This window comes from Prionailurus viverrinus, chromosome C1 (assembly GCF_022837055.1).
Source record: "Prionailurus viverrinus isolate Anna chromosome C1, UM_Priviv_1.0, whole genome shotgun sequence".
NCBI classification, from domain to species: Eukaryota; Metazoa; Chordata; class Mammalia; order Carnivora; family Felidae; genus Prionailurus; species Prionailurus viverrinus.
Genome location: NC_062568.1, coordinates 106,298,889 through 106,322,162, shown reverse-complemented (window position 1 = coordinate 106,322,162; position 23,274 = coordinate 106,298,889). Strand labels below are relative to the sequence as shown.

General features: G+C 44.6%; 1 protein-coding gene across 2 annotated transcripts; it reads left to right on the top strand.

Annotated features, from left to right (window-relative positions):
* Positions 1–483: 483 nt before the first annotated feature.
* On the top strand, positions 484–22,702 carry AMMECR1L (AMMECR1 like). Of its 2 annotated transcripts, none has more exons than XM_047872127.1 (8): positions 484–792; positions 2,353–2,462; positions 11,066–11,510; positions 13,875–13,985; positions 14,293–14,407; positions 15,075–15,165; positions 17,297–17,393; positions 19,080–22,702. In XM_047872127.1, exons 3-8 carry the CDS (start codon positions 11,104–11,106, stop codon positions 19,189–19,191), a joined length of 933 nt encoding a protein of 310 aa, XP_047728083.1. In that variant the 5' UTR covers positions 484–792; positions 2,353–2,462; positions 11,066–11,103; the 3' UTR covers positions 19,192–22,702. The 2 variants fall into 2 exon arrangements, with proteins under 2 accessions (XP_047728083.1, XP_047728084.1); XM_047872128.1 differs by lacking the exon at positions 484–792 and adding an exon at positions 1,833–2,008.
* Positions 22,703–23,274: the final 572 nt, after the last annotated feature.

The following is a 23,274-nucleotide window of genomic DNA, read 5'->3' as shown; positions in this document are numbered from 1 at the left end:
TTGGGCGCTTGGGAAGAAAGGCTGTGGGAAGCTGGGTGTCTGTCCGCCTCTAACTCGGGCGAGGGCCGGGCACCCCAGGAAGGCCTCTGCGCGGACAATGCTGCCCGCCCGGGCCCGCACGAAATCTCCCGGCGCACTCCGCGTCCGCTCTCAGAGGCCCGGGCGGCCCGGCGTGCACTGCGCCGGCCGACTGTGCGGGTCTCCGAGCGGGCAGAGCGTGACGCCCGGTTACGAGGCCGGCCGGCGCCTTTGGATCCGCTCCGCGTCCTCTTTTTATTGCCAACTCCCTGGGACTCGGCCCCACGAATGGAAAGCAGCCCTGTAAATTCAACCCCGTAGAGTAGGCGCCAGCCAATAAAATGCGCAGACCCGGGCCACGTGACAGTAGCTGGGCGGTGCTCTGGCGGCTCCCTGATCTCTATGGTTTTCGCGGCTCGCTAGAGGGCGTGTGGTCCACTGGAGGACTCCCTACATTCTTCCTCCATTACCTCACTGCCTCCGGTGGCTGCTGGGATACTGGAGGACTCGGGTCCCGGCTCGACTCAGTCCTCCAGCTGCCCGGGGAATACCTCTAGCAGTTCTTCCCTGCCGCCACCGCCGCCCCGCCGCTTCCTCCTCCGCCCGCCCGCCGGCCTTCTTCGCCCCGCCCCGTCCGCGCCGCGCGTCCGGCCCGCCCGCGGGCCCGCTTCTCTCGGGAGCCCCCACCCAGGCGCATGGCTCCATGAAGCAGGAGGAGAAGGTAGAGCGCGAGAGGTCCCGTCCACCCCGGCTGCGTCTGGGCCAGGAGAAAAGGTGGGAAACTCGGGCTGCGCCGCGCCCTCCTCCTCCTCCTTCCCCGCTGGGCCCGGCCTCCCTCGGGCCTCAGCCGCCCTGCCCGCCGGGCCTCCTTACCCGGAGGCGAGTGGAGGGGCCCGGGACGGGGTCCCCGGGGTCAGGGGCCAGGGTCCCGGGGCAGCGTGGGGGAGGGGCTCCCTGGCGGCGGGGTAAGTGGGCGGGCAGGCGGGGCCTGCGGGCGTCGTGTCCCGGCCGGGGGCCGGGGGGTCGGGAGGCAATGCTGGTGAGGGGTGGGCGGCCGCCCCTGCCCTGGGCCGCGAGGTGAGGCCAGGCGAGGCGAGACTCCAGCTCCTTTCTGCACTCCCTCCAGGAAACAGTCTCGGGTCTGTGTAAAGTTTGGTGGTCTCCGGCGCCGCCTGGCGGCCCCCACCCACTGTCCCGCCGCCCCCTCCCCCGCCCGGCGTCTGGATTCCACCCCCGCGGCTCGGCCCTCGCTGTCCTACCCGTCGCCCCGGCATCTCCCCAACAACCCCCAGCGCCCCGTACTCTCCCTCCCCACCCCCTTTTTTTCTTACCTTTCACCTTTCTCTCTGCCTGCTGTGCCCCTCCCCGCTCCGGCCTCTCCTTTCCCCACTCTTTCTCGTCCTTTTCTTGCCTAACTCTTTTCACGCGCACGCTCTCTCCTGTTCCTCTTCTCCCTCTTCTCTTTTTTCCCAGCCCCACCCTCACTCCCTGCTTCCTTATCCACCCGTAGCCCCCATTTCCATTATCTCTCCACCTTACACTCTTTGGGTTTTAAGCTTCTCTCTCCTTCCCAAGCTGTGGGTTTTGCCCTTCATTCCTTGTCCTCCTCCCTCCCCTGTCCTGATCTGAACTCCTCACTTTGCCACACTCCCTTACCCTTATCCCTCTGGGCCTATCCTCTTTCACTGCCCTCTCCTTGGATAGTGTGGGTGGGGCTTGGAGTCTCCTGTTTACATCTTTGGGAATAGCTTAATTTTGTACTGGGGGGGGTGGGGGGGTGGGGAGAGTTGTTAAAGGATTGTGAAGAAATTTGTGCAAGACTAATAGTAAGGATGGATGACTCTTACCAACAATTATCATCTCCACCTGGGATGACAAGATGGCCTGTCCTCAGGACCTTGGCATGCTGTCCAGTAATTCTTCAACACCATCTTTGCAGAGAATTTGGGACTATGCTTGTATTCTGAAACCAGTGGAGAGCCTTGAAATGGTATATCTTGGCCTGAGAGCAAGTTTTGATCTAAATAAGTGGTGGAGGAAGTTTTAATGTGTGTCTCATGTTCAGGTTCAATAAAACCTTTGATCCCACTGTCCTCCCTTCTTGGTGATGACGCCAAGGATGAGGTGATTCAGTGCATGGGACTGCCATTGCTGCCTTATATTTAGATTTTGAAATGTTTTGAAGTAGCGAGAGCCTGTTCCCTAGCTGTTGTTTTCTTTTTTTGTTTTTGTTTTCTAGAAATTGCTCTAGGAGTTGTAATTTTTCACAAGCCTTATCTCACCTCTGGACTGACTTGATTTTGTTCATTCACTACCCCTGAATTTCTGTCTTAGGTACAGGAAGAAGGAATGGAATCGGAAGGAAGAAAATTCATTTCAGAGACAAAATAGCTCCCCTCCTCTGTTATAGCTGTACCCCTGGCAATAGAAACTGTCTGCTTTCAGTGAGTATTACCTTGGACATACTTAGAATATTTAGAATTTGTTGCTGTTAATTGGTTTTAGCCCTGTGCTAGGACATTAGGATGTAGACTTTTTCACTTCTATTTTTCTGCTTCCTTGAGGGGGTCCTAATGTTGATGGAGTTCCTTCCACTTGTCCTCTTAAAATAAATGTGTAAAGATGAACTTGTTTTCCATAATCCCATTAGAGTGACCTAGATGGTGGTATAGTAGTAGTACACTTATCTAGCTCCCACCCCTTCCCAAATTACTCATTTTTTTAAAACAACCAAAGATCAACACTCAGAGGTTAATGCAGTTCCTGATCAAGGTCAATTATTGGGTCTCTTCTATACAGTTACAATCTTCAGAGAGTTTTGGAACATTTTGCCCTAAATCTGCTATGGTGATACTGTTTTCTGGAAAAAATTTTATTACTACTGTGTCCCCTTGAGTGTATTAATTGTGGTATGCATACACTTGGAAGATAGCGTTTTTCACAGTTCTTCACATCTTATTGGAGCCTCGTAATCCCTCCGTAAAGGAGGCAAAGGACAAATATTTTCATTTTATAAATGAAAGAACCAAGGCCCAGAAAGACGTGGCACTTTGCCACAGATCACATAGTAAAGGAAGGGGAACTAAAAACAAAACTTTTGACCCCTGTGGGTTTTTTTTAAGCTACGTTGAAATGAAAATCTATAGCCCTGTGCATTTTTGTAAATCTGTAAATTTTAAAATTTTAAATTTAAATTTTATGGGTAGATCTGTATTTTGCATGGAAAATTTTCACACAGCAAGTGTTTGGATATGTGTACGCGTGTATGTTGAGGTTTCAAAAATATAGAAGTGATTATTTGAAATGATTACCAGAATGTTTGTGGGTTTTTCATCTGACTGTTTCTTGGAATAGTTACATAAGTAGGCCAGAATTACAGTTCAGGTGCCATTTCCCTACTCATACCACATAATTATTAAATTGAATTTCAGTTCAACTCTCTGTGTCACAAAGGAAACAACAACCCATTCCTTTCTGTATAAAGCTTGATTTGAACAGATATTGGGACACTACATAATAACAACAACAAAAAGAAGGCACTCCTTTTTTCTTTGCCTCTTTCCTATCTCCCAGATCTGCTTTCTTTGTTATAAGGTCATGCTCCCCAGTAAGCTGTTTTGAGGCTTGTCTTCAAAAGGTGAATCCAGATTTTTTTTCCCGAGGCTTTTTTAGATATTTTAACTTGGTTTTTGCTCAAAATCTAACTACTTTGATGCAGTATTTCCATTAGTACTCAATATATATCAAGACTTTTACAATAATAGCATATTTAGCAAGTTTCATCTCCTTGCAGTGTATATCTGTAAGCTTAAAAGAGAACTCTCGTGGAATAGAACTATGTACAACTCTCAAACAGCCCAGTATTCATACTTTATATTTTTTGGCACCTCACTGTGAACAGAACAGTGGATGATTTATTGGAAGCCATTGCTCTCCAAAGAGGAAGAGCATCAAGGTCATTAAAGTAATAATTTCATGTTAATAATAAGATCTTTTTTGACTACAAGATAGTTCTTAATAGAATTTTATTATGAGGGCATTTATTTTCCTAGAAATTGTAAGAATTCTAAGCTATGTTATTTTTGTAACATACCCTACTTACATTAGGTAGTGGTAGTATTAATCATAGCAGACACTTGAATAAATAATAGTTAATGTGCCAAAGAATGTTAGGTGCTTTTTCACGTGTTAGTTATTGAATGGTCACAAATAACCTTCTGTGGTATCAGGAACCTAAGTCCACAGACCTGTGACAACCTCCCTGAGTTTGCATAGCCAGTACGTGACAAGTCTGAGTTAGAATTTGAACCTAGACTGTAATCCCAAAGCCTAGGCTCTGCCCTCTGATGTTTGGAGCTGCTCTGTGAAGATGTCAGTGAACTTAAGGAGCCTTGGAAGGGGGGAGGGCTATCCTGTCCGGCAGCCAGATCAGTCAGGGTATCTTCACATCTTCCTCTCCATAGTGGTCTCTACACCTTTATAAACATCAGAAGTTTGGGGCATCTGGGTGGCTCAGTCAGTTGAGCATCCAACTCTTGATTTTGGCTTTGGTCTTGATCCTGGGGTTGTGGGATCCAGCCCCACATTGGGCTCTGTGCTGAGTGGGGAGCCTGCTTGAGATGATTCTTTCTCTCTTTCTCTGTCTCAATCAATCAGTGCATCCTCTGCCCTTCTCCCCCTGCTTGTGCTTTGTCTAAAATAAGTAAAATGCAAAAATATATAAATAAATAGACATCAGCAATTTATGAGACATCATTTGTATTTACTCCTGAAATGATAAATTGTTTCTCAAGCAAATAATGTTCCAGTGGGTAGCTCTTAAAGCACCCCGTCATTTAAAAACAAACAAAAAAAAATTCTCAGGTACAGTTCAGAAGCTAGGTATGGCCTGTTAAAGGAAAGCCTTGAATCATCTTAAAACTAAATACCTCCCAAGGCTAAGTCCAGGACTAACCAGTGACTGTTGTGTTTTAGCAAAGAAAACCGCTACAAGCATAAATCAAACCAAGAAGTTAATTTAAGAGATATTTGATCTAATCTGTGGAATGAATTGGACACATTGGCTATCCATTTAGCTGTGAATTAAACCATTCCTTGGTTTGGGCTGAATAGAGTTGACATTGTTGATAAGATTTGTAATTCAGCTGCCTTCAGCTTCTGACGCACTCCACAGTCAACACCTCATAGTGGAACCAAGGATCTAAAGATTAGTTTGTGCCATAAGCATTCTTTTTATAAAAAAGACAAACTTTGGGTGGCTCATTCAGTTGAGCATTTGACTCTTGATATCAGCTCAGGTCTTGATCTCGGGGTTGCGAGCCCCGTGTTGGGCTCCGCACTGGGCATGAAGCCTGCTTAAAAAGAAAAGATGAACTTCAGTGAAATTACCAGATTTGTAGGTAAGACTGTTGGTGTGTATACTATATGCAGGGACTGTGTTAGGTGCCGTGAAAGAAAACACAAATGCCGCAGCCTCTGAGATGGAAGGCGATGACGAGCTCAGTGCTGGCTGGGACAGAAGCGTAAGCTCCCCAGCCCAAAGCAGGAAAGCACTGCTCCGCTTCCCCAGAGGGAGGAAGAGCTACCATCCAGCTTTTATTGTGGAACCTAATGACAGCAGATCCTTTGAGGGTTGTGTGTCAGGGAGGGCGTGGTGACTTTTTCAGCAACGAACATACTTCAGTGTATTTGATGCTTGTTAGGTTAGGAGATCTTGAAAGAAGAGGTAAAACCATGATTCTTGTTCACGTTTCCAGCTTTTTGTGGAAGTATAGTTATTGTCTCCATCTGGTGGAAATCCAGTTTTAACTTGTTCATTCTCGTTGACTGTTCTAAAATGGACAGGCAGTAGGAAAATGAGATTGGCGCTGCTGGCTTTTTAAGTGGCCCTTCAGGGGCACCTGGGTGGCTCAGTGGGTTGAGCATCCAACTCTTGATTACAGCTCAGGTCGTGATCTTACAGTTTCATGAGTTCTCGCTGGCCTCATGGAGCCTGCTTGGGGTTCTCTGTCTCCCTCTCTCTCTGCCCTCCCCTGCTAACACTCTCCTCTCTCAAAATAAAAAAAAATTTTTTCAATTAAGTGGCTGGCCCTTCAGTTTAGCTTTGAAAGAGTAACCAGCTGAAGGCGTGGAACCGTCTCTGTGATGTATGTGTATACAAAGGTGGTTGATGAGCCCAGTGCTGACTGGATTTTGGGAGCATTGTAAGCCACCCAGCCCAGAGCAACTTTTTACACTCAATTCCAGTTATTTCAAATGAACCAACTTCATAGTATCCATTCAGGAATGTTTCTGCTCAAAGTACCATCATTGGTAGTTTTCATGAGATTTGGGAAAGGTTAAGAACAAATGCACACGCGATTTTAGAAAAGATAGAGTATGCCATTAGGGGTATTTGGTTTTAGCTGGTTAGTCTGTTGTATTGAAATGCTGTTCTGAGATCTCTTAGGCTGTACTCTACAAAGCCAAACTATTGGGGAAATGAGTGACTCTTTGGTCATTGGAGGACAGTCCTGGGAGTGGAGTCTGAGACTGCTTAGTTGTGGTGAGATGGCCCACTTTATTGGAGTAGGATTAAAAGCATCTCCAAGAGGGGCGCCTGGGTGGCTCAATTGGTTGGTCGTCAGACTTCGGTTCAGGTCATGATCTCACGGTTTGTGGGTTTGAGCCCTGCGTCAGGCTCTGTGCTGGCAGCTCAACCTGGAGCCTGCTTCAGATTGTGTGTCTCTGTCTCTCTGCCCTCCGCCGCTTGTGTGCTATCTCTCTCTCTCACAAAATTAAATCTTAAAAAAAAAAAAGTCTCATAGAAAAAGTTTTGATGAGGGGTGCCTGGATGCTGGATGGCTCAGTCTGTTGGGCATCCAACTTCGGCTCAGGTCGTGATCTTGCGGTTTGTGAGTTCAAGCCCCGCGTCGGGCTCTTTGCTGATGGCTCAGAGCCTGGAGACTGCTTCAGATTCTGTGTCTCCCTCTCTCTGCCCCTACCCCACTTGTGCGCTGTCTCTCTCTGTCTCTCAAAAATGAATAAATGTAAAAAAAAAAAAAAAAAGAAAAAGTTTTGATGAAATTGATAAATAGGGTTGATGTTGTAAATATGTATTCACTCCCAGCACTTTGGTTTACTTTACATTCTTTACCTGTAATTCACTTGTTATTTGCCTTATGCTGACAGAATATGTAAAATATTGGCCCCCTTAAAAACATGTCTTTGTAATGATTCAGTAGGAGGGGAGATAGAGTGAGTAGGTAGACTATAGATGAAATAAGATTAGCCATACGTTAAAAATTACTAAAGCTGGTTATTTGGTTCACACTATCCTACTTTATGTTTGAATTTTTTTATAGATTGAAATTTATAGAACAAATTTTTGAAGAAATACCTTCTCATGTATTTTTGATGCAAAAAATCTAACTCCGCCTTTGGTCACTAATTGAGAATATCGATTGAATTGTTTCCTTAGTGGCCTCCAGAGAAATGCTTGGGCCTAAGGAGCCACAAGATTTGGGTTGGTTCTATTGATTTCAAATCGTAGTTTAGGTGTGGGGAGTTGTTGAATGTAATCACTTGGTATCGGTTGTGATCGTGCTCCATGACAGAGCAGTGCTTGTACATGGTGGCACAGAGGCAGAATCTTCCTAGGCTTGAGTTCACCTGCCTGCCTTGGCCTGGTTTGAAAATCCTTTCTGTCGCTCCATTGTGGGGTGTTTCACCAGTCAGGTAGCAGATGACACCTGCTAAGGAACACCTGAGTTGCCACCATGTCATGACATTTCACTCTTTCTTCAGGTGTGCTTTGGTGCAGTGAGAATGAGGAAACGTACCTTTTTTTGACTTTTGTGTTTCATCCCTTCTCTTTGCTGCTTTGAACTCTGGGGCTTTCTGGACACCCTGTTAGAGCTCCAGCTCTTTAGAGGTAGTTCTGCTGCTTCGTTCAACATGTGTCTTAGCCCCCAGCCCACAGTGATACACAAGATAGAAAGGCAAGAGGCCAGTGACATCCACTGTGGAATCAAATGACAGTGACAGGGGCACTGGTAATTTTCAGGGTCATGGCTTGAGATCTTGGCTTTCGGCTTAGGTCGGTTTTTTTCCTGCTCCATTTTTATTTTTGTTTCATTGAGTTTTATTTATTTATTTTTAGTAATTTCTGTTCCCAATGTGGGGCTTGGACCCATAGCCCTGAGATCGAGTCGCATGCACTTCCAACCGAGCCAGTCCGGTGCCTCTCCTGTTCCATTTTTGTTGGCAAGATTCTGTGAAGTATTAGGTTTGTTTTTAGTATACCCTTGAATGTAACTTGTTTTTTTTAATCATACCCTTAAGAAATGACTGAATCCAGTGGATATTATTGGCAGGCGTCATTCTTCTTTGTGGCTGGTGGAAGGACCCAGACCTTGGAGTCTGACAGATAGACTGTGGTCCAAATACTAACTCTGCCACTTAGCAGCATGCTATCTGGCTTTGGGCAGGTTATCTTGCTTATTAAGCCTGAGGTTCCTCATCTGTAAAATGATGGTTACGTTGCCTACCTTGCTGAGGATTTGAGGTTTTGAGTATTTAATGAAATCCTGTTTAAAGAGCACCTGTTCAGAGTAAGCACTCCTCTAAGTGCTGAGTGCCTAGCAGTCCTGGCCCTCTGGGAATTTCCATCCTAATGGGGCAGTTGAACAAAAACCCAAAGTGATAAGAGCAGCTAAATGTATTATCACCTAGTACATGGCAGGCACTGTTTCAAGTACTTTATTCGTATTAAGCTCATTTAATTCTCGTAAAACCCCATGAGGCAAGTATTATTGTTGTTCCCATACTGAAGAAACTGAGTCATGGGGACGTTGATCCTGGAGGAATCTGAATTTGAACCCAGGCCATTTGGCTCTGGAGGCACTATTTTTAAGAAAAATGTTCTCTTTTTGTTTTTAAATTTTTTTAATGTTTATTTATTTTGAGACAGGGACCAGGATCAGGGGAGGGTCATAGAGAGAAGGAGAATCCCAAGCAGGCTCCCTCTTAGGGCAGAGCCTGACATGAGGCTTGAACCATGAGATCATGACCTGAGCTGAAATCAAAAGTCAGATGCTTAACTGACTGAGCCACCCAGGTGCCCCTGTTTTTTGTTTTTTGTTTTTAATTAGAGAGTGTGCATGCATAAGTTGGGGAGAGGGGCAGTGGGAGAGACAGACAGAATCCCAAGCAGCCTCCACACTCAGTGCAGACCCTCACGTAGGGCTTGAACCCACGACCCTGGCATCATGACCTGAGCTGAAATTGAGGGTTAGACGCTCAACTGACTGAGCCACCCAGGCACCCCTCCCTCTTGTAACAGTCTAAACAAGACAGTGACATCCACGTTCAGAAAAAAACTTGTCATTGGGGCTTTTATTGTATCAAGTACCTAAGGCTTTCTCAAAAAGAAGCTGTTTTCAAGTGAGACATTGAAGTGTACAAGCTATTATCCTCAGTTACAGACAACTTTCATCACACTAAGAATTGCCCTAAATACAAAAATCTGTATTTTGCTATGGATTAGCATATATCAAGAACATAAATAATACTTGTGAAATTTTTGTGTCTCAGCCTAAAGTGACGACTTGTTTGTGTAAAAATAATGGCATTGCAAATGGGCATGTAAATATCTAATTTGATTTAAAAGGTTGTAGAATTTACAACCAAAATACCGTATTATATAGAGCATTGCCTAAAAAGGCATATATCCAAATCACAGGAAAATTTAAGTATGCTTTTCTCAAGGCAGCAGAATTTTACAAACTTTGATATCATCACTATTGAAATAACTAGGATTAGGGCACCTGGGTCACTCAGTTGGTTAAGCGTACAACTCTTGATTTTGGCTCAAGTCATGATCTCACAGTTTGTGGGATCAAACCCCATGTCAGGCTTTGTACTGTCAGTGTGGAGCCTGTTTAGGATTCTCTCTCTCTCTCTCTCTCTCTCTCTCTCTCTCTCTCTCTCTCTGCCCCTCCTCTGCATACATGAGTACTCTCACACAAAATAAATAGGTAAATAAACATTTTTTAAAAAAAAGAATTAGGATCTGTTTTCCTGATTCTGTTGAGTCAGAGAAAGGATCTTGGTCGTGTTATAACTATGCATTTTTGCCTCTGGCTGTTTAAGAAAAAAACTTAGTAAAAAACCCTTGCTTCCTTCTGTTCACATCATCAGATGAGATGTTCTGATTTTCTCGCTTGTCCACTGCCACATGTTGTTAGGCTGAGTGGCTTTGCCTGCATCTGCCTCGCTGTGACAGGGAGGAAATGGCTACCTCACAAAAGGCCTCTGAAGCTTAGGTCATTTCTATGAATAAAGGTTCCTACTAAGTTGTAGCTTTTTTTGAATTGGAGTTTTGAAAGGATAGAGAGATGTGTAGAAATTGGAGTGAGTTCAGACAACCAAAGAAAATGAGCAAGGCATTGGAGAGCTAGAGCTGTAATGACAGAGGGTTGGGAGCCTTGTGTTGGAAGGCGTGCTCTTCTCAGAATGGCAGCTTTTCATATTCACTAAGGTCTAGGGCCAAAATCACACAGATAGATTTAGGTTAGTGATGAGTAAAATGCTGAAAGGATGTGGTCAATGAGGAAAAAGCATGAAAGTCCTTCTGGGGCTCTTTAAAAATAGGGCGGTCTAATTTGGAGGTTCTAAAAAGGTAGAGAAGACAATGATGAAGAATCTGACAGGTCCAGTGCTGTCTTGCAGTCTTGAAATGTCCTCATCCGTCTTCATGATGGCTGCCATCCCATCCTTCTGCCCCTGGGAGTCCTGGGCAAGAGGGGCTGTAGTTGCCTGCCTCTGTGATGATCATAAGCTTTATGGAAAGTGAAAAATATTTCTTCTTTAGGAAAAGGTTAGGAGTCCCTGGCCTGGAGATCAGGGTCTTCCAGTTGTGTTGGTCTGAAGCCTTTTGTGACCTGGTGACCTGGATGAGAAAGAGGATTTGATGACTCTTACCCTCTCCATGTAGACCCTGTCTTTTGGTTATTTTCTCCTTTAACTAATCTTTTGAATTAATGCTTAACCTTTCTCTTGTTGTTAGGGTTCTGCAGCATTCCAGACCTCGAGCACTGAATCAGGATGGGAAAAAGACGTTGTGTTCCTCCACTTGAGCCCAAGTTGGCAGCAGGCTGTTGTGGGGTCAAGAAGCCCAAGTTATCTGGAAGTGGAACGCACAGTCACGGGAACCAGTCCACAACTGTCCCCGGCTCTAGTTCAGGACCTCTTCAAAACCACCAGCATGTGGATGGCAGCAGTGGTCGGGAAAATGTGTCGGACTTAACTCTAGGACCTGGAAATTCTCCCATTACACGAATGAATCCCGCATCGGGAGCGCTGAGCCCTCTCCCCCGGCCAAATGGAACTGCCAACACCACCAAGAACCTGGTGGTGACTGCAGAGATGTGCTGCTACTGCTTTGATGTCCTCTACTGTCACCTCTATGGCTTCCCACAGCCACGACTTCCTAGATTCACCAATGACCCCTAGTGAGTAAATCAGGTACAGGGGACAGTGAGAAAGGCGTGACGACGTCTTTCTTGGGTTGTTCTCTTGAGATCCTGTACTTATACAAAGCTTTGGCATCATTTGGGCAGAGGGTAACAGGATTAGGACGATGAGAAATGTCCAGGCATAGCTAAAACGGTATCTGGATTCAGGAGTGGAAGAGGTCTACATTATGCTTGGAGGAGGTATAGGCTTGTTTTTAAGGTCATGTTCTAGAAATCAGGAGGATTTCGTTCTTGGTTCTTCTGTTGGTTTGTTGGTTCATATTGCAGTAGGTAGGAAGCCACACCATCACATCATTGTGGACCTGGATGTTGAAGTTCAGTTGAATTGGATGTGTCTGAGGGCCAGGCTGGAGACTAGGAGCTGTGATGCTCTTAAGGAAGGTCCCCTCACTTTGTTGGTAATCCCACATGGCTGCTGGTACCCCGCCAAGAGTGTCAGAATCTGCTTTACTGTTTTCAGTTCAAGACTCTGTTATTTGTCCCAAGCTGTCTCAAGGTGTCAATGACTTAAATGAAGAATATGCAGGAGCGCCTGGGTGGTTTGGTTGGTTAAGCGTTCTGACTCTGGATTTTAGCTCAGGTCACAATACCATGGTTCATGAGTTTGAGCCCCACATCGGGCTCTGGGTTGACAGTGTGGAGCCTGCTTGGGATTCTCTCTCCCTCTACCCCTCCCCTGTTAGTGCCCACACATACTCCTTCTCTCTCTCTCAAAATAAATAAAAATAAAAGGGAATATGTACAATGTGAAGAAATTTCATGCTGGTGTTTTCTTCCTTCTCAGAATTGGAAGCAGGTCTGAGGTGGCTTTAGTTTTTTTCCTTTTTTTTTTTTTTTTTTTTTTTGCCTTAATGTTTATTTATTTTTGAGAGACAGAGCATGAGCAGGGGAGGGGCAGAGAGAGAGGGAGACACAGAATCTGAAACAGGCTCCAGGCTCTGAGCTGTCAGCACAGAGCCCCACGTAGGGCTTGAACCCACAAACCGTGAGATCATGAGCTGAGCCAAAGTCAGATGCTCAGCCAACTGAGCCACCCAGGCGCCCCTCTGAGGTGGCTTTAAAAGCACTGAAGAGATGCTTTTGGAGCATTCATTGACCTAAGATCATTCATTCCTCAACTGTTAATGCCATATTGGGGCAATGCATAGCCCCGCTGGGCAGGGAGTGGAGAGGTATAAAGAAAAAATCCTCTTGGGAGACTTACTGAGTTGGCAGATGACACACACAAAGCTAAATAGTGTGTGTGGCACACTGGGCAGAAAGAGAGGGGAGGTTATACCTGTGTGATTGTGTCAGAGGAGAGCAAGTATAGAGGAAAATGTTCTAACTTTTTAGGGAAGTATTGCCATGGGATACCATGGTCAGAAAATTCCTGACTGAACATGTGGAGATTCTGAGCTTTGATCCTAGTGGGATCAAATGTGTCCCTAGCAGGAGACAGACATAGATTTGGAAGAGTGGGTAGTGGCTGCAGCGCTGTAAGGTATGGGCTGTTGTATTCAGGGGCTGATCTTTCCATCCTGCAGACAGTGGAATTTTTGAGGGGTTTTGAGTAGGTTTTGGGACAGGAACTTCGGCTGCTGCTGTTCAGGTGTTTACTGGAGGAAAAAGATAGGTGGCAGATCTGCTTCATAACGGTGATCAGAGCAGACAGCTTTAAAAATTTAAGTTGCTTTTAGAAGTATTTTGCTCAATCTAAGAACTAAGGGCATAGACATAGAGAAGAATCTCAGGAAGAAGAGACAGCCCTGTAACCTGTTGGTAAAATATCTGTTCCCGTCAATCTAGTGTAGCCTGATAAAGCAGGACTTGGCCTAAAAGCAGAAAGTGGCAACTTCCACTAATAACAAGCTTTCTTAAGGATACATAGTTTTTCTTTTCCAAACATTTATGAGCAGGACCAGGGGCAGAAATAATTAGGAGAACAGTGTGGGGTTGTGGGGAATGGAGAGGACATACGCAGGTTGTGTCTTCATGAAGGATGTAACTGGGAAACATGGACACTTCTAAGAATAATTAAGAGGAGAAAGATATGGAAAATTAGAAGAAATTGAGTCCTGGGCAGAGGAAAAGGAAAATACCCCAAACGTGTCAAAGTGAACTGAACCATAGGCAAGGAGCACAGGAAGGGCAGAGAGCACCTCCCTTCAGGCTGCCGTGCTGTAGTGTCCTCCCGTCTCCATCTGCATGGTTCCCAGGAAGCCAGAGTCCTTCAGGTAGCTGCAGTTCAGGAAACAGTCCTTTTGGGGAATAACCAAAATGAACAGGGCAAAAGCAAAGCTTTGTTCTTATCCATAATTGATTTGGGGCTGGAGAATGTTTTTTGTTTTGCTTTTTTAGTCCGCTCTTTGTGACATGGAAGACAGGGCGGGACAAGCGGCTTCGTGGCTGCATTGGGACCTTCTCAGCCATGAATCTTCATTCAGGACTCAGGGAATACACGTTAACCAGGTAATGACACCAGACGTAAGCTGTGCAGATAAATTGGCTAGAATTGAAAAGAACTACCTGACTTTATTTCTTCTAAGTGGTAAAAGTTTGAGTGTTCTTTTGGTAATCAGGAATTGTGGGGCCTTAATCTGGTGAGTCACTAATCAGTTCAAGTGTAGACAGTTAATAGCATCATGTTATTTTTAGCACGTTAGTACAGATGGGTAATCAATATTCTCTGCATAGCTCAGGGTTCATAAGTATTTGGGCATATAATGTTGGCTCCTAACTCCAGAGCAGCCTCACTTCTGTTTTCTGTCCCCTCCAGTGCACTTAAGGACAGCCGATTCCCCCCCCTGACCCGAGAGGAGCTGCCCAAACTTTTCTGCTCTGTCTCCCTCCTTACTAACTTTGAGGATGCCAGTGATTACCTGGACTGGGAGGTGAGAACAGCCGCATTTGGAACTCTGCATCTCTCGTTGCATTTGGGTTCGGGTTAGTACATGGTAATGTATCTCCTTCATTGAGAGAGGGTATAAGAATGTAAAAGCTGAGTTTAGAAGCAATTGGGGGCCATATAAGGGATAGGAAAGGTGCTGTGATCTTAGGATTAGGGAAGAAATGTGAAGTCTTTTTTTTCTTGTGTCTTCCCAGTCCATTCTTTTCCCTATCCTTCTCCCATTCCTAATAGAAACTGATACTGGGGATAAAAGAGAGCATTTCAGATCCCTCTTGGCCAGCCCTTGAGTAAAAAAAGTTGTTGTTCGGAGCCATATGTGAGGAGTCATGAGCCTAAATCAAAACCCTGTGGTATGTTTAATGGAATAGATTAAAAGTGGAATATTTAAGATTATTGGATGAGCTATTGAAAGAATGTATTTCTGCAACCCTCATACTCGGGAGAGGTGGCTACAGGTAGACTCACAGCTTCCCTCAAGCTGAAGTTACTTCGGCTTCAATACCTGAGGAAAGAGTTAATCATGAAGAGTAGCAGGTTCTCCTTTTATCAGACCTGGATTGAGCTGGTCAGGGGACAATGTCAATTAAGTGTGGATGACTGCAGTTCCATTAGAATAAGTAAATGCCATTTATTGGTTATTTTTTCTGTAGGTAGGGGTCCATGGGATTCGAATTGAATTCATCAATGAAAAAGGCGTCAAACGTACAGCCACATACTTACCTGAGGTTGCTAAGGAACAAGGTGAGTTGGACAAATGGAATTTCAGTGAAGGATACTATTCACACAATTACCATGTAAAGGCAGGAAAGTGGAGTGTTGTCTTTCAGCCCAACTGCAACTACAAATGAGTGCCTTTCTTCCTCTTACCATCTATCAAGTCTTAGGGAATGAGAAATAAACTCCCAAAAAGATGCAGGAGCTGAGGGTTTCCTTTGTGGCACAGTTGGTTAAGCATGACTCTTGGTCTCAGCCCAGGTCACGGTTTCACAGTTAGTGAGTTTGAGCCATGCGTTGGATTTTTAAAAATTCATAAGAAATAATTTTTTAAAAAGATGTAGGAGCTGAGAAAGAAGAGAGGTTAAGACTTCCCTTACTCACCCCCTAGTTTCACTTCTTGGTGAAAAATTTTGTTTTTTGGCCCCAAAAGCGAGTAGTATTTGTAGCAGAATTCCAGTAATCAACTGGATGATTTTATGGAGCTCATTGTAAAGTGAAGTTGCCTGTATCACTGGGTTTTGAACTTTTGGTCATTAATTATTGAACAATGTTATACCTGGATAAAGGGAAAACATAATCTTCCCTCTTCCACTCGCTTGCTCTCTCTCTCTTTAAGAACTTAGTAAGTTCTTATAATGAGACAATAAAGGTAGGAGGTGGGTTAGATAGGTTTTCTCTTTAAAAGAATATTTTTTTTTATTAAAAAATTTTTTTTTTAATTTTAACATTTTTAATTTATTTTTGAGACAGAGAGAGACAGAGCATGAATGGGGGAGGGGCAGAGAGAGAGGGAGACACAGAATTGGAAGCAGGCTCCAGGCTCTGAGCCATCAGCCCAGAGCCCGACGCGGGGCTCGAACTCACGGACCACGAGATCGTGACCTGAGCCGAAGTCGGACGCTTAACCGACTGAGCCACCCAGGCGCCCCGAAAAAGAATATTTAGAATACCTTTCAATGTTGCCTCTGTGTTCTGTGATACATAATTCATTTTTCTTTTGGGACATCTGGGTCGCTCAGTTGGTTAAATGTCCAACTCTTGATTTCCGCTCAGGTCATGATCTCATGGTTTGCGAGATCGAGCCCCGTATCAGGCTCTGTGCTGATAGCAGGGAGCCTGCTTGAGATTCTGTCTGCCTCTCTGCCCCTCCCCCTACTCTCAAAATAAATAGACTTTAAAAAACGTATTAAACATAATTTACTTTTCTTTCTCTCTTCTCTTTGTCCCTTTCTTCTTTCTTGTCTGTTTTTGAAAATAATATGTAAAACACAACAGTATTTGTTGGATGTGAACCTGGAATAGAGAAAAATAGCCATTTCAGTGTATCGATGAACTAATTATGTGGAGAGTGATTGCCTTATTGGTTTATATCATGGTTGTGTTTAAACTTTTTCAAAAGCATTGTGGATGTAGCATAAAAAGGAAGCCTTTTAGCTACCTTAAGGTCATAAGTCTAACATTTCTGTATAAGGAGGCACACCATAAATACTTCCTAACAGTGAGATGTGGTGACAGTATAGGTGAATAATGAAATTACTTGTGCCGTTTGAAAATTGGTTGACATAATTTAAAAATTGGGGGTAATTTTAGGGGTTTCTCTTTGGTTTCCAATTTTGATACATTTGACTTTATCTATTAAAAATGTACAGAAACAACATAATATATGTGTGAAAAATTTTCCTGTCCTTCATGAAGGAATAGCTTCCCTCCTGCTATCAGTTCTCTGTACTAGAAAACAGGACTTCTAGAAATGATCAAAATAAAGGAAGGGCCACACAAAGGAGTATAGGCAACAGAATTTGAATTCTCTCCTCCCACAGAACAGTCTTAGTTACCAGCACTAGTCCAGCAGGCAGGTATTAAGTTGACACTATGTTTATTGCTAGGTAATTATGCTGGGATCACATCTGACAGGAAAGACACAGAGCAGAGGGCCTAGGGACAGCCGTTGTGTGTGTTGGGTTTATCATCTCACATCTCAGGTTCTACTTGGACTGTCTGTCAGTGAGGCAGATGGGGCTCTAGGGATGTGGGGCCAGTATCCAGGGCTCCCTTTGACCGTAGCAGACTTGGCGGCTTCTCTTCTCTTGCCGTGTTAGAACATGCCCTACTCTTGTGTCATCAAGCACTGACCTCATTGTGCCTCTCTTCTCAGACTGGGATCAGATCCAGACAATAGACTCATTGCTCAGGAAAGGTGGCTTTAAGGCTCCAATTACCAGTGAATTCAGAAAAACGATCAAACTCACCAGGTAAACCCACTGTTTCATTTTCTTTGTCACTTTAATTTAGTTGGGGATGGATGGAGGATACTTGTGATGGAAAGGGTTAGAAAAGATTTTCTCTGCTAATGTCCCTAAAGAAGTGTGGGTCAGGTTTAAGCTGGGAGGAAGTAGTGGCAGCAGAAGCAAAGACTCCCCAGTGTCTTGGGCATCTCTGCAGCTGAAGTGATGGCAGAGCTGGAGCAGAGTTTAGGCCACGATCAGGTGGTGGGTGTCTTTGCCAGACCCAATGGTTGGGAGGCTAAGAGGGCAGACTGAGGCCAGGAACAAAGGCTCTCAGCGTAGAGTTCCAGGGTCAGTTGAAGTCACATGCAGTCAGGTGGCAGGGGATACAGATGGTGTGTTAACAGGATAGTCAGTGCTTTTTACAGAGGGTTCCGAGAAAGGCCGCACCTGTTGGGGGAGGTTGCCTCATGTGATAGAATGCACATGGACTTGGAGTCTGAACCCCAGCTCACCGCTGCCTAGCCATGACCTGAGCCGGTCACTTACTCTGCCTCTTTGAGGGGGAGGGGGACTTTGCTGTATGTAAGAAGTGAATTATAATTCCTTGGGGTTGTATTAGATGTGGTAAGGTAATGTATGAAGAATTTCTAGCACAGGGCCAGGCAATAATTGTAGGTGGTCAGTAGATGTCGGTTCTCTTGCCATCCCTACTGAAATCGGAAACACTGAGAGGTTTAGCTTCTGTGGGCTTCTGTGGGCCTCTGTTGGCCCCTTCATCTGTAAAATACTGAAAATCATATACTAACCTCACAGGTCTATTTGGAAGATAACCCAGTGTTTTTGAAATGCTTTGGATTCCAAAAAAAAGAAAAACTTCAAATACAAAGCATTATTATTATTATTATTATTATAATTTATTTGAACAGCCATTTCCCTGTCAAAATTCAGGAATAATCACCTTGCAGTGGAGGAGTGATTACAGTGGGAAAGAGATGGCTCTGGGTAAGGATTGTCACACCCAGCTCCTGTGGTCTGTAGTAGGCTCCATAGGTTTGTAACACCCCATGCTTCGCATCCTGACTCATGGCTCTTTCCAGAGCAAAGCCAAAGTGCTATGAACTCTGTTCTGATGACCCTGTGATATGATATGGCATATTCATCTGGGAATTGAGACCCGTCCTATATAGCCCCAGGATCCTTTAACCTGCTGCATCAGAATTTGACCCAGAATAGGTATCTGTGCCCCTTTTAGTTATCAGTAACTTGTTTGTTGCTTTTCTGCAAATTGAGGTTGCATTTCTGTCAAATTTATCACATTTTATGCAGTAGATATGCAGTTTGCACTGGGCATTGGTATAGCCATCTTCCAATCTGCCACCCGCGTAATTTGACCTTGACATTCTTCATCCAGACCCCAGTAGCAGATTGCTTAAGAGCAGCCTGACGATAAGCATATGTAGTGTTTAAAGGTGGGATGTGCAGAAAATACATTCTCAGGGGTGAATTGTGATTGTGCTTTTTCATCTTGTTCATTTGTAATAACAACATTGTTTTCTTGTGCTGTCTTTCATTTTCTGTAAGTAAGATTGCTCTTGGTCTTCCATCTTATTCTTTCAAAATGTGGAATAAGCTTTTGGTTTTCTCTGCTGAGTGACTTTACAAAATGAAGGGTTTGAGGTTCCTAATACCCTTTCCTGTTTCCTTATACAGGTACCGAAGTGAGAAGGTGACAATCAGTTATGCAGAGTATATTGCTTCTCGACAACACTGTTTCCAGAATGGCACTCTTCATGCCCCGCCCCTCTACAATCATTACTCCTGACACAAGGCTGCATGACCAGTCCCACCCCCCTGTGGCCACCAATGGCTATGACATCATTGGAGCAGATGCCTCCTCTTCCTGGTCCAGTTACTTCTATTACTGCACCATTTTATGATGCTAGCTTCCGTTGCCAAGTCTGCCTCCAGCTGACTGAGGGGGGGGGCAGGGTTATACTGAATGAAACAGAACTTGAGGGGCCCAAGCCTTATCTCAGCCTTTCCTCAATATGGGGTTCCGTTGGATTGGGGCTCCTCCGTGACTAGTGAGAATTACTGTGTGGGTTCAGAAGACCCTTGGCATGCAGGTGCCACTGGTGATTTGCCGCCTGTGTGTTGGCCACACAGTGGAAGCTGGAATTGGTGGTCCATGAAGGCTTACCCCACACGCACCCCTACAGCCTCCCCAGATCAAGTAGGTGTATTCCCCTGGCAGTCTGGGCAACGGAGACCAACAAGAAACATTTTTAGGTTGTTTTAAATTCCTTTTTTAAACTTCCAGTTTATTGCGTACCAAGAGTTGATCACAACCTCCATGCTTCATAAGTGGACGCCATGTTAGGGTTGAGCGTGGGCACCATGAGTCCTCTAAGGCTCTTGGACAGAGACCCACATCAAGATCGGAAGCCCTTTGGATGGCGTTGCAGATCTCATTGCTCAATTAGCCTCGAAGGTTTTAATTCTCATCCCACTCTCAGTTGGATTTTCTGGCACTCTTCCTGCATCGAGTCTCCTGGTATTGAACAAAGCTCTGTGGTGTAGCCTGCTGAGGACTGGACTGGGATGCCCGTGGGAGGTCCCGAAATCATCGCTGCATGCAGTGAGAAAGGAGAGACCTCTTCCTTACCACCCGGCTACCTCACTCCTCTACTGGTAGCAGTGCCTATAGCTGGATCTAGGTTCTCAGAAGGCATAGGTGTTCAAACAAGCACTTGGGTCGGGCTTCTAGAAGGACACGTTGTCATAGGAAAGAATCCAGGGTCTCCACGCTGTTTTCTTTTCAGGCAGACATCCTGAGGGACCTTTAAGCAGAGGAGTTCCTTGTTTAGTTTGCCTGTAGAAGTGGGAAGACTGTTGCTGTTTCAGTCCTTTCCAGGACTTTAGAACAAAGCTGTGTAATTAACAAGATGAATCTTTATCTTGCCTAACATGCTGGGACTCTTCGCCCCACCATGGTAAAGTTCCAAATAGCTCATTTTATTCTAGGTCATTCAAACTTTCATGTGGCATATTTATCCCTTCCCCATTGTTGCTGATTCCAAATAGCTGTCAGCAAGTTTCTCCTCCCTCTTGCCTGTTCTTCACTCATTTGGTGGCAGAGTTCATTGAAGCTGGGGACTTGGAAGATGCTTTGGAAACATTGTCACAGAGGCACTGCTGAACGGATTCACAGGAAGAGGTGGCCAGTTGGAAGAAAGGACCCGGAGGGTGATACACTGGTTTTCAACAACATGCTCAGAGAACTCTTGAAGTGGGTTGGGTGTCAATCCGGTGAACACAATTGTTTTGATTTAATTTATTTTTAAAGTTTATGTGGTGATGGTGTGGCTTTCCAAAATGGGCAAATATCCAAATCAAAAGAAATTTTGAGTTTTCTTCTGCCAGGAATGGGGGAGGGGGAGCAGGGACATAATCCAAGAAATGACACACATGCCATTCTAGGCATTGCTGTCTTGTTTCCTGGAAGAAATGGATGAGGGTGAGCAGATTGGCTCGGTACCATCCTCTGCTGTTCGCGAGGATCTAGAACGTGCAAGGGAAGCGGGCGGACGGCGGGGTGGCCAGGTCAGGCCACACCACCCCACCTTACTGTTGTGCTGCGTTCTCGCATCCTGCCACTTGTCCCTTGCGAGGTTAATGAAAAAAAGCTTTTGAAGATGAAGGGATTGTTTCGTGATTTCCTGCTGCTGAAAATAATAAATGTTTTGTTACAAACAAACGTGACGATAGTTACTCTTAGGTGCCATGGATTGATGTCAGGGTGGTCAGCTCTGGACTAAACCACCCACCTCCAATTTGTACAACAGTATTGATACATAGGGCTACACTCATTACTGTTCAAGTGTTCTATGTTAAAAGTTGTGTTGAATTTCTAAAGATTAAAAAAAGCAAAAAAATTGGTGCTAAACTTTCATCCCTGAGCACGCTCAGTGAGACTGGTCATGCAAGCATTTACTACAGTGCCATGCTCTTCAAGCCTGTTTTTCTTGTGGAAATGTTGCCCTCTTTGTCTTCCCCAGTGTATAGTATGTTTTTTATTTTGTTTTACTGAGGGTGGGGTAGGATACCTGCCATTTATGAAAATGAATAGAAAACTTAAAAACCCACGAAATGGGGAAAAAAATCAGTGCACAAGAATTGGGCTGGGTACGCCCAGCACCACACTGAAGTGGGCTCAGTGGTTTTGGAGTGAAGAAGCCTTACTCCCTGCACATTCCCTCATGCTCCCATACAAGTCCAGCAGTGGAGATGCTCGAGTCCCTCTGGCCTTGTCAGGGGGACTCAACGAGTCGACCAAGGAAAACTATTTGGCCCCATAAGAAATGCCACTGTCAGTGTCTGTCCTGAATGGGGCCTAGTCAGGAAGCAGTCTGGAAGTGTACAGTCACAGTCACTTCATGAAGATGTGTGGCAGGTGGCTCTCAGGAAAAATACTAAGTCTGGATCATCCATGTGGCAGCTTTGCATGGGGAGATGACGGCTCTGAACTCGAACTGAACTACCTTCCACGCGCTTGACCAAAGCGGTGGTGAGGGTGGCCAGTACGTATGGTGTGAGTGGCAGGTGTAAAGAGAAGGGAATGTTTTCTGCTTGGTGTTGTTCACTTTGTCTTCGGGCTGCTCAAGCTGAACAGTAGGTAACCGCTGTGAAGGAACCAGCCCACCTTGGCCGGTTTGGTTCAGAGTTCGTTTTACCCCTAGCTGTGAGTGCCTTTTGGTCTGGAAAGTTGGCTTGTCTCATAATACCCACAGCTAGGACATTCTCTCTGTAATTATGAGTCGTCCTTGTTTTATGTTAACTAAGAGAATGTCTTTGATCACTAGGATTTGTCAGTGTTGGATTGTTTCCACTGTGAGGTTCTTAAACTTTTTTGCTTCATAATATTAAAGCAACTCATGTTAGAGATCCTTTCAACATGAAAGGTTTGTAGTTGAGACATTACATATATTTTATTGTTTATAATAAAAATCATCTATACAGAAGTCCTGGGTGTTAATTTTAATATTTGCACAAGACCTGTTTTCCATGATGTGTTAACACCTACACTTTCACTAACTGTTGATGCTCTTTTCTATCGAGATTCTGGAGCCTAGGGAGCTATGTGTTCGTTTTGTTTATTTTGATTCTTAACTTCCCTGAAGCAAGAGACTTTGTATGGCCTTCAGTGCAAAGACTTCAGACCAATTCTTTGTATTACACTTGGTTGCCTCTTGGCTATATAACTTCTGAGTGCAAATCATTGAACTCTTTAACGAAGTATTGTAGAGAATAAATCATAATGGGTAAAAACTGTTCTTTGTCCTGCCTTTTTTTTTTTTTTAGAATAGTAGTAACATTCATCTTTTTAAGTTTACTAGTGTATTTAAGTAATTTCTGCAACCAACATGGAGCCCCAACTCACCATCCCGAGACCAAGATTCACACATTCTTTGGACTGAGCCAGCAGACGGTGTTCAGTCAGCCAGCATGGTTGCATGGTGTCCATCATGATCCTCATTGTATTTTTTTATTTACACTTGCATTTTTTTGTGGGGCTGGTAGCAGTGCCACTGGCTTTTTAGAACCAAATTTCCTGAACTGAGGTTCATGAACCTTTTAAAATAGGGATTTTTCTAGAAAGAAGGTTCATAGTTTTCATCAGATTTTCTTTTATAACTGATATTATCAAAAAAGCTAAAAGCAAGGGGTCAGGGCAGTAATGCTCTAACTGAAGCTATCATTGGGTGACCTTAATCCAAGCAAAAGCCCTGGGACATATTGGTGTGGTCTAACGTTGTTGTGTTTGTTTGTTTGTTTTTAAGTTTGTTTATCTTGAGAGAGCATGAACCAGTGAGGGGCAGAGAGAGGAAAAGCAAGAGAACCCCAA

Coding starts and splice junctions, on each gene's coding strand:
- AMMECR1L (XM_047872127.1), top strand. CDS start 11,104: ATGGGAAAAAGACGTTGTGTTCCTCCACTTGAGCCCAAGTTGGCAGCA. Junction 13,986..14,292: donor AGGGAATACACGTTAACCAG/GTAATGACACCA, acceptor TGTCCCCTCCAG/TGCACTTAAGGACAGCCGAT. Junction 17,394..19,079: donor AAAACGATCAAACTCACCAG/GTAAACCCACTG, acceptor TTCCTTATACAG/GTACCGAAGTGAGAAGGTGA.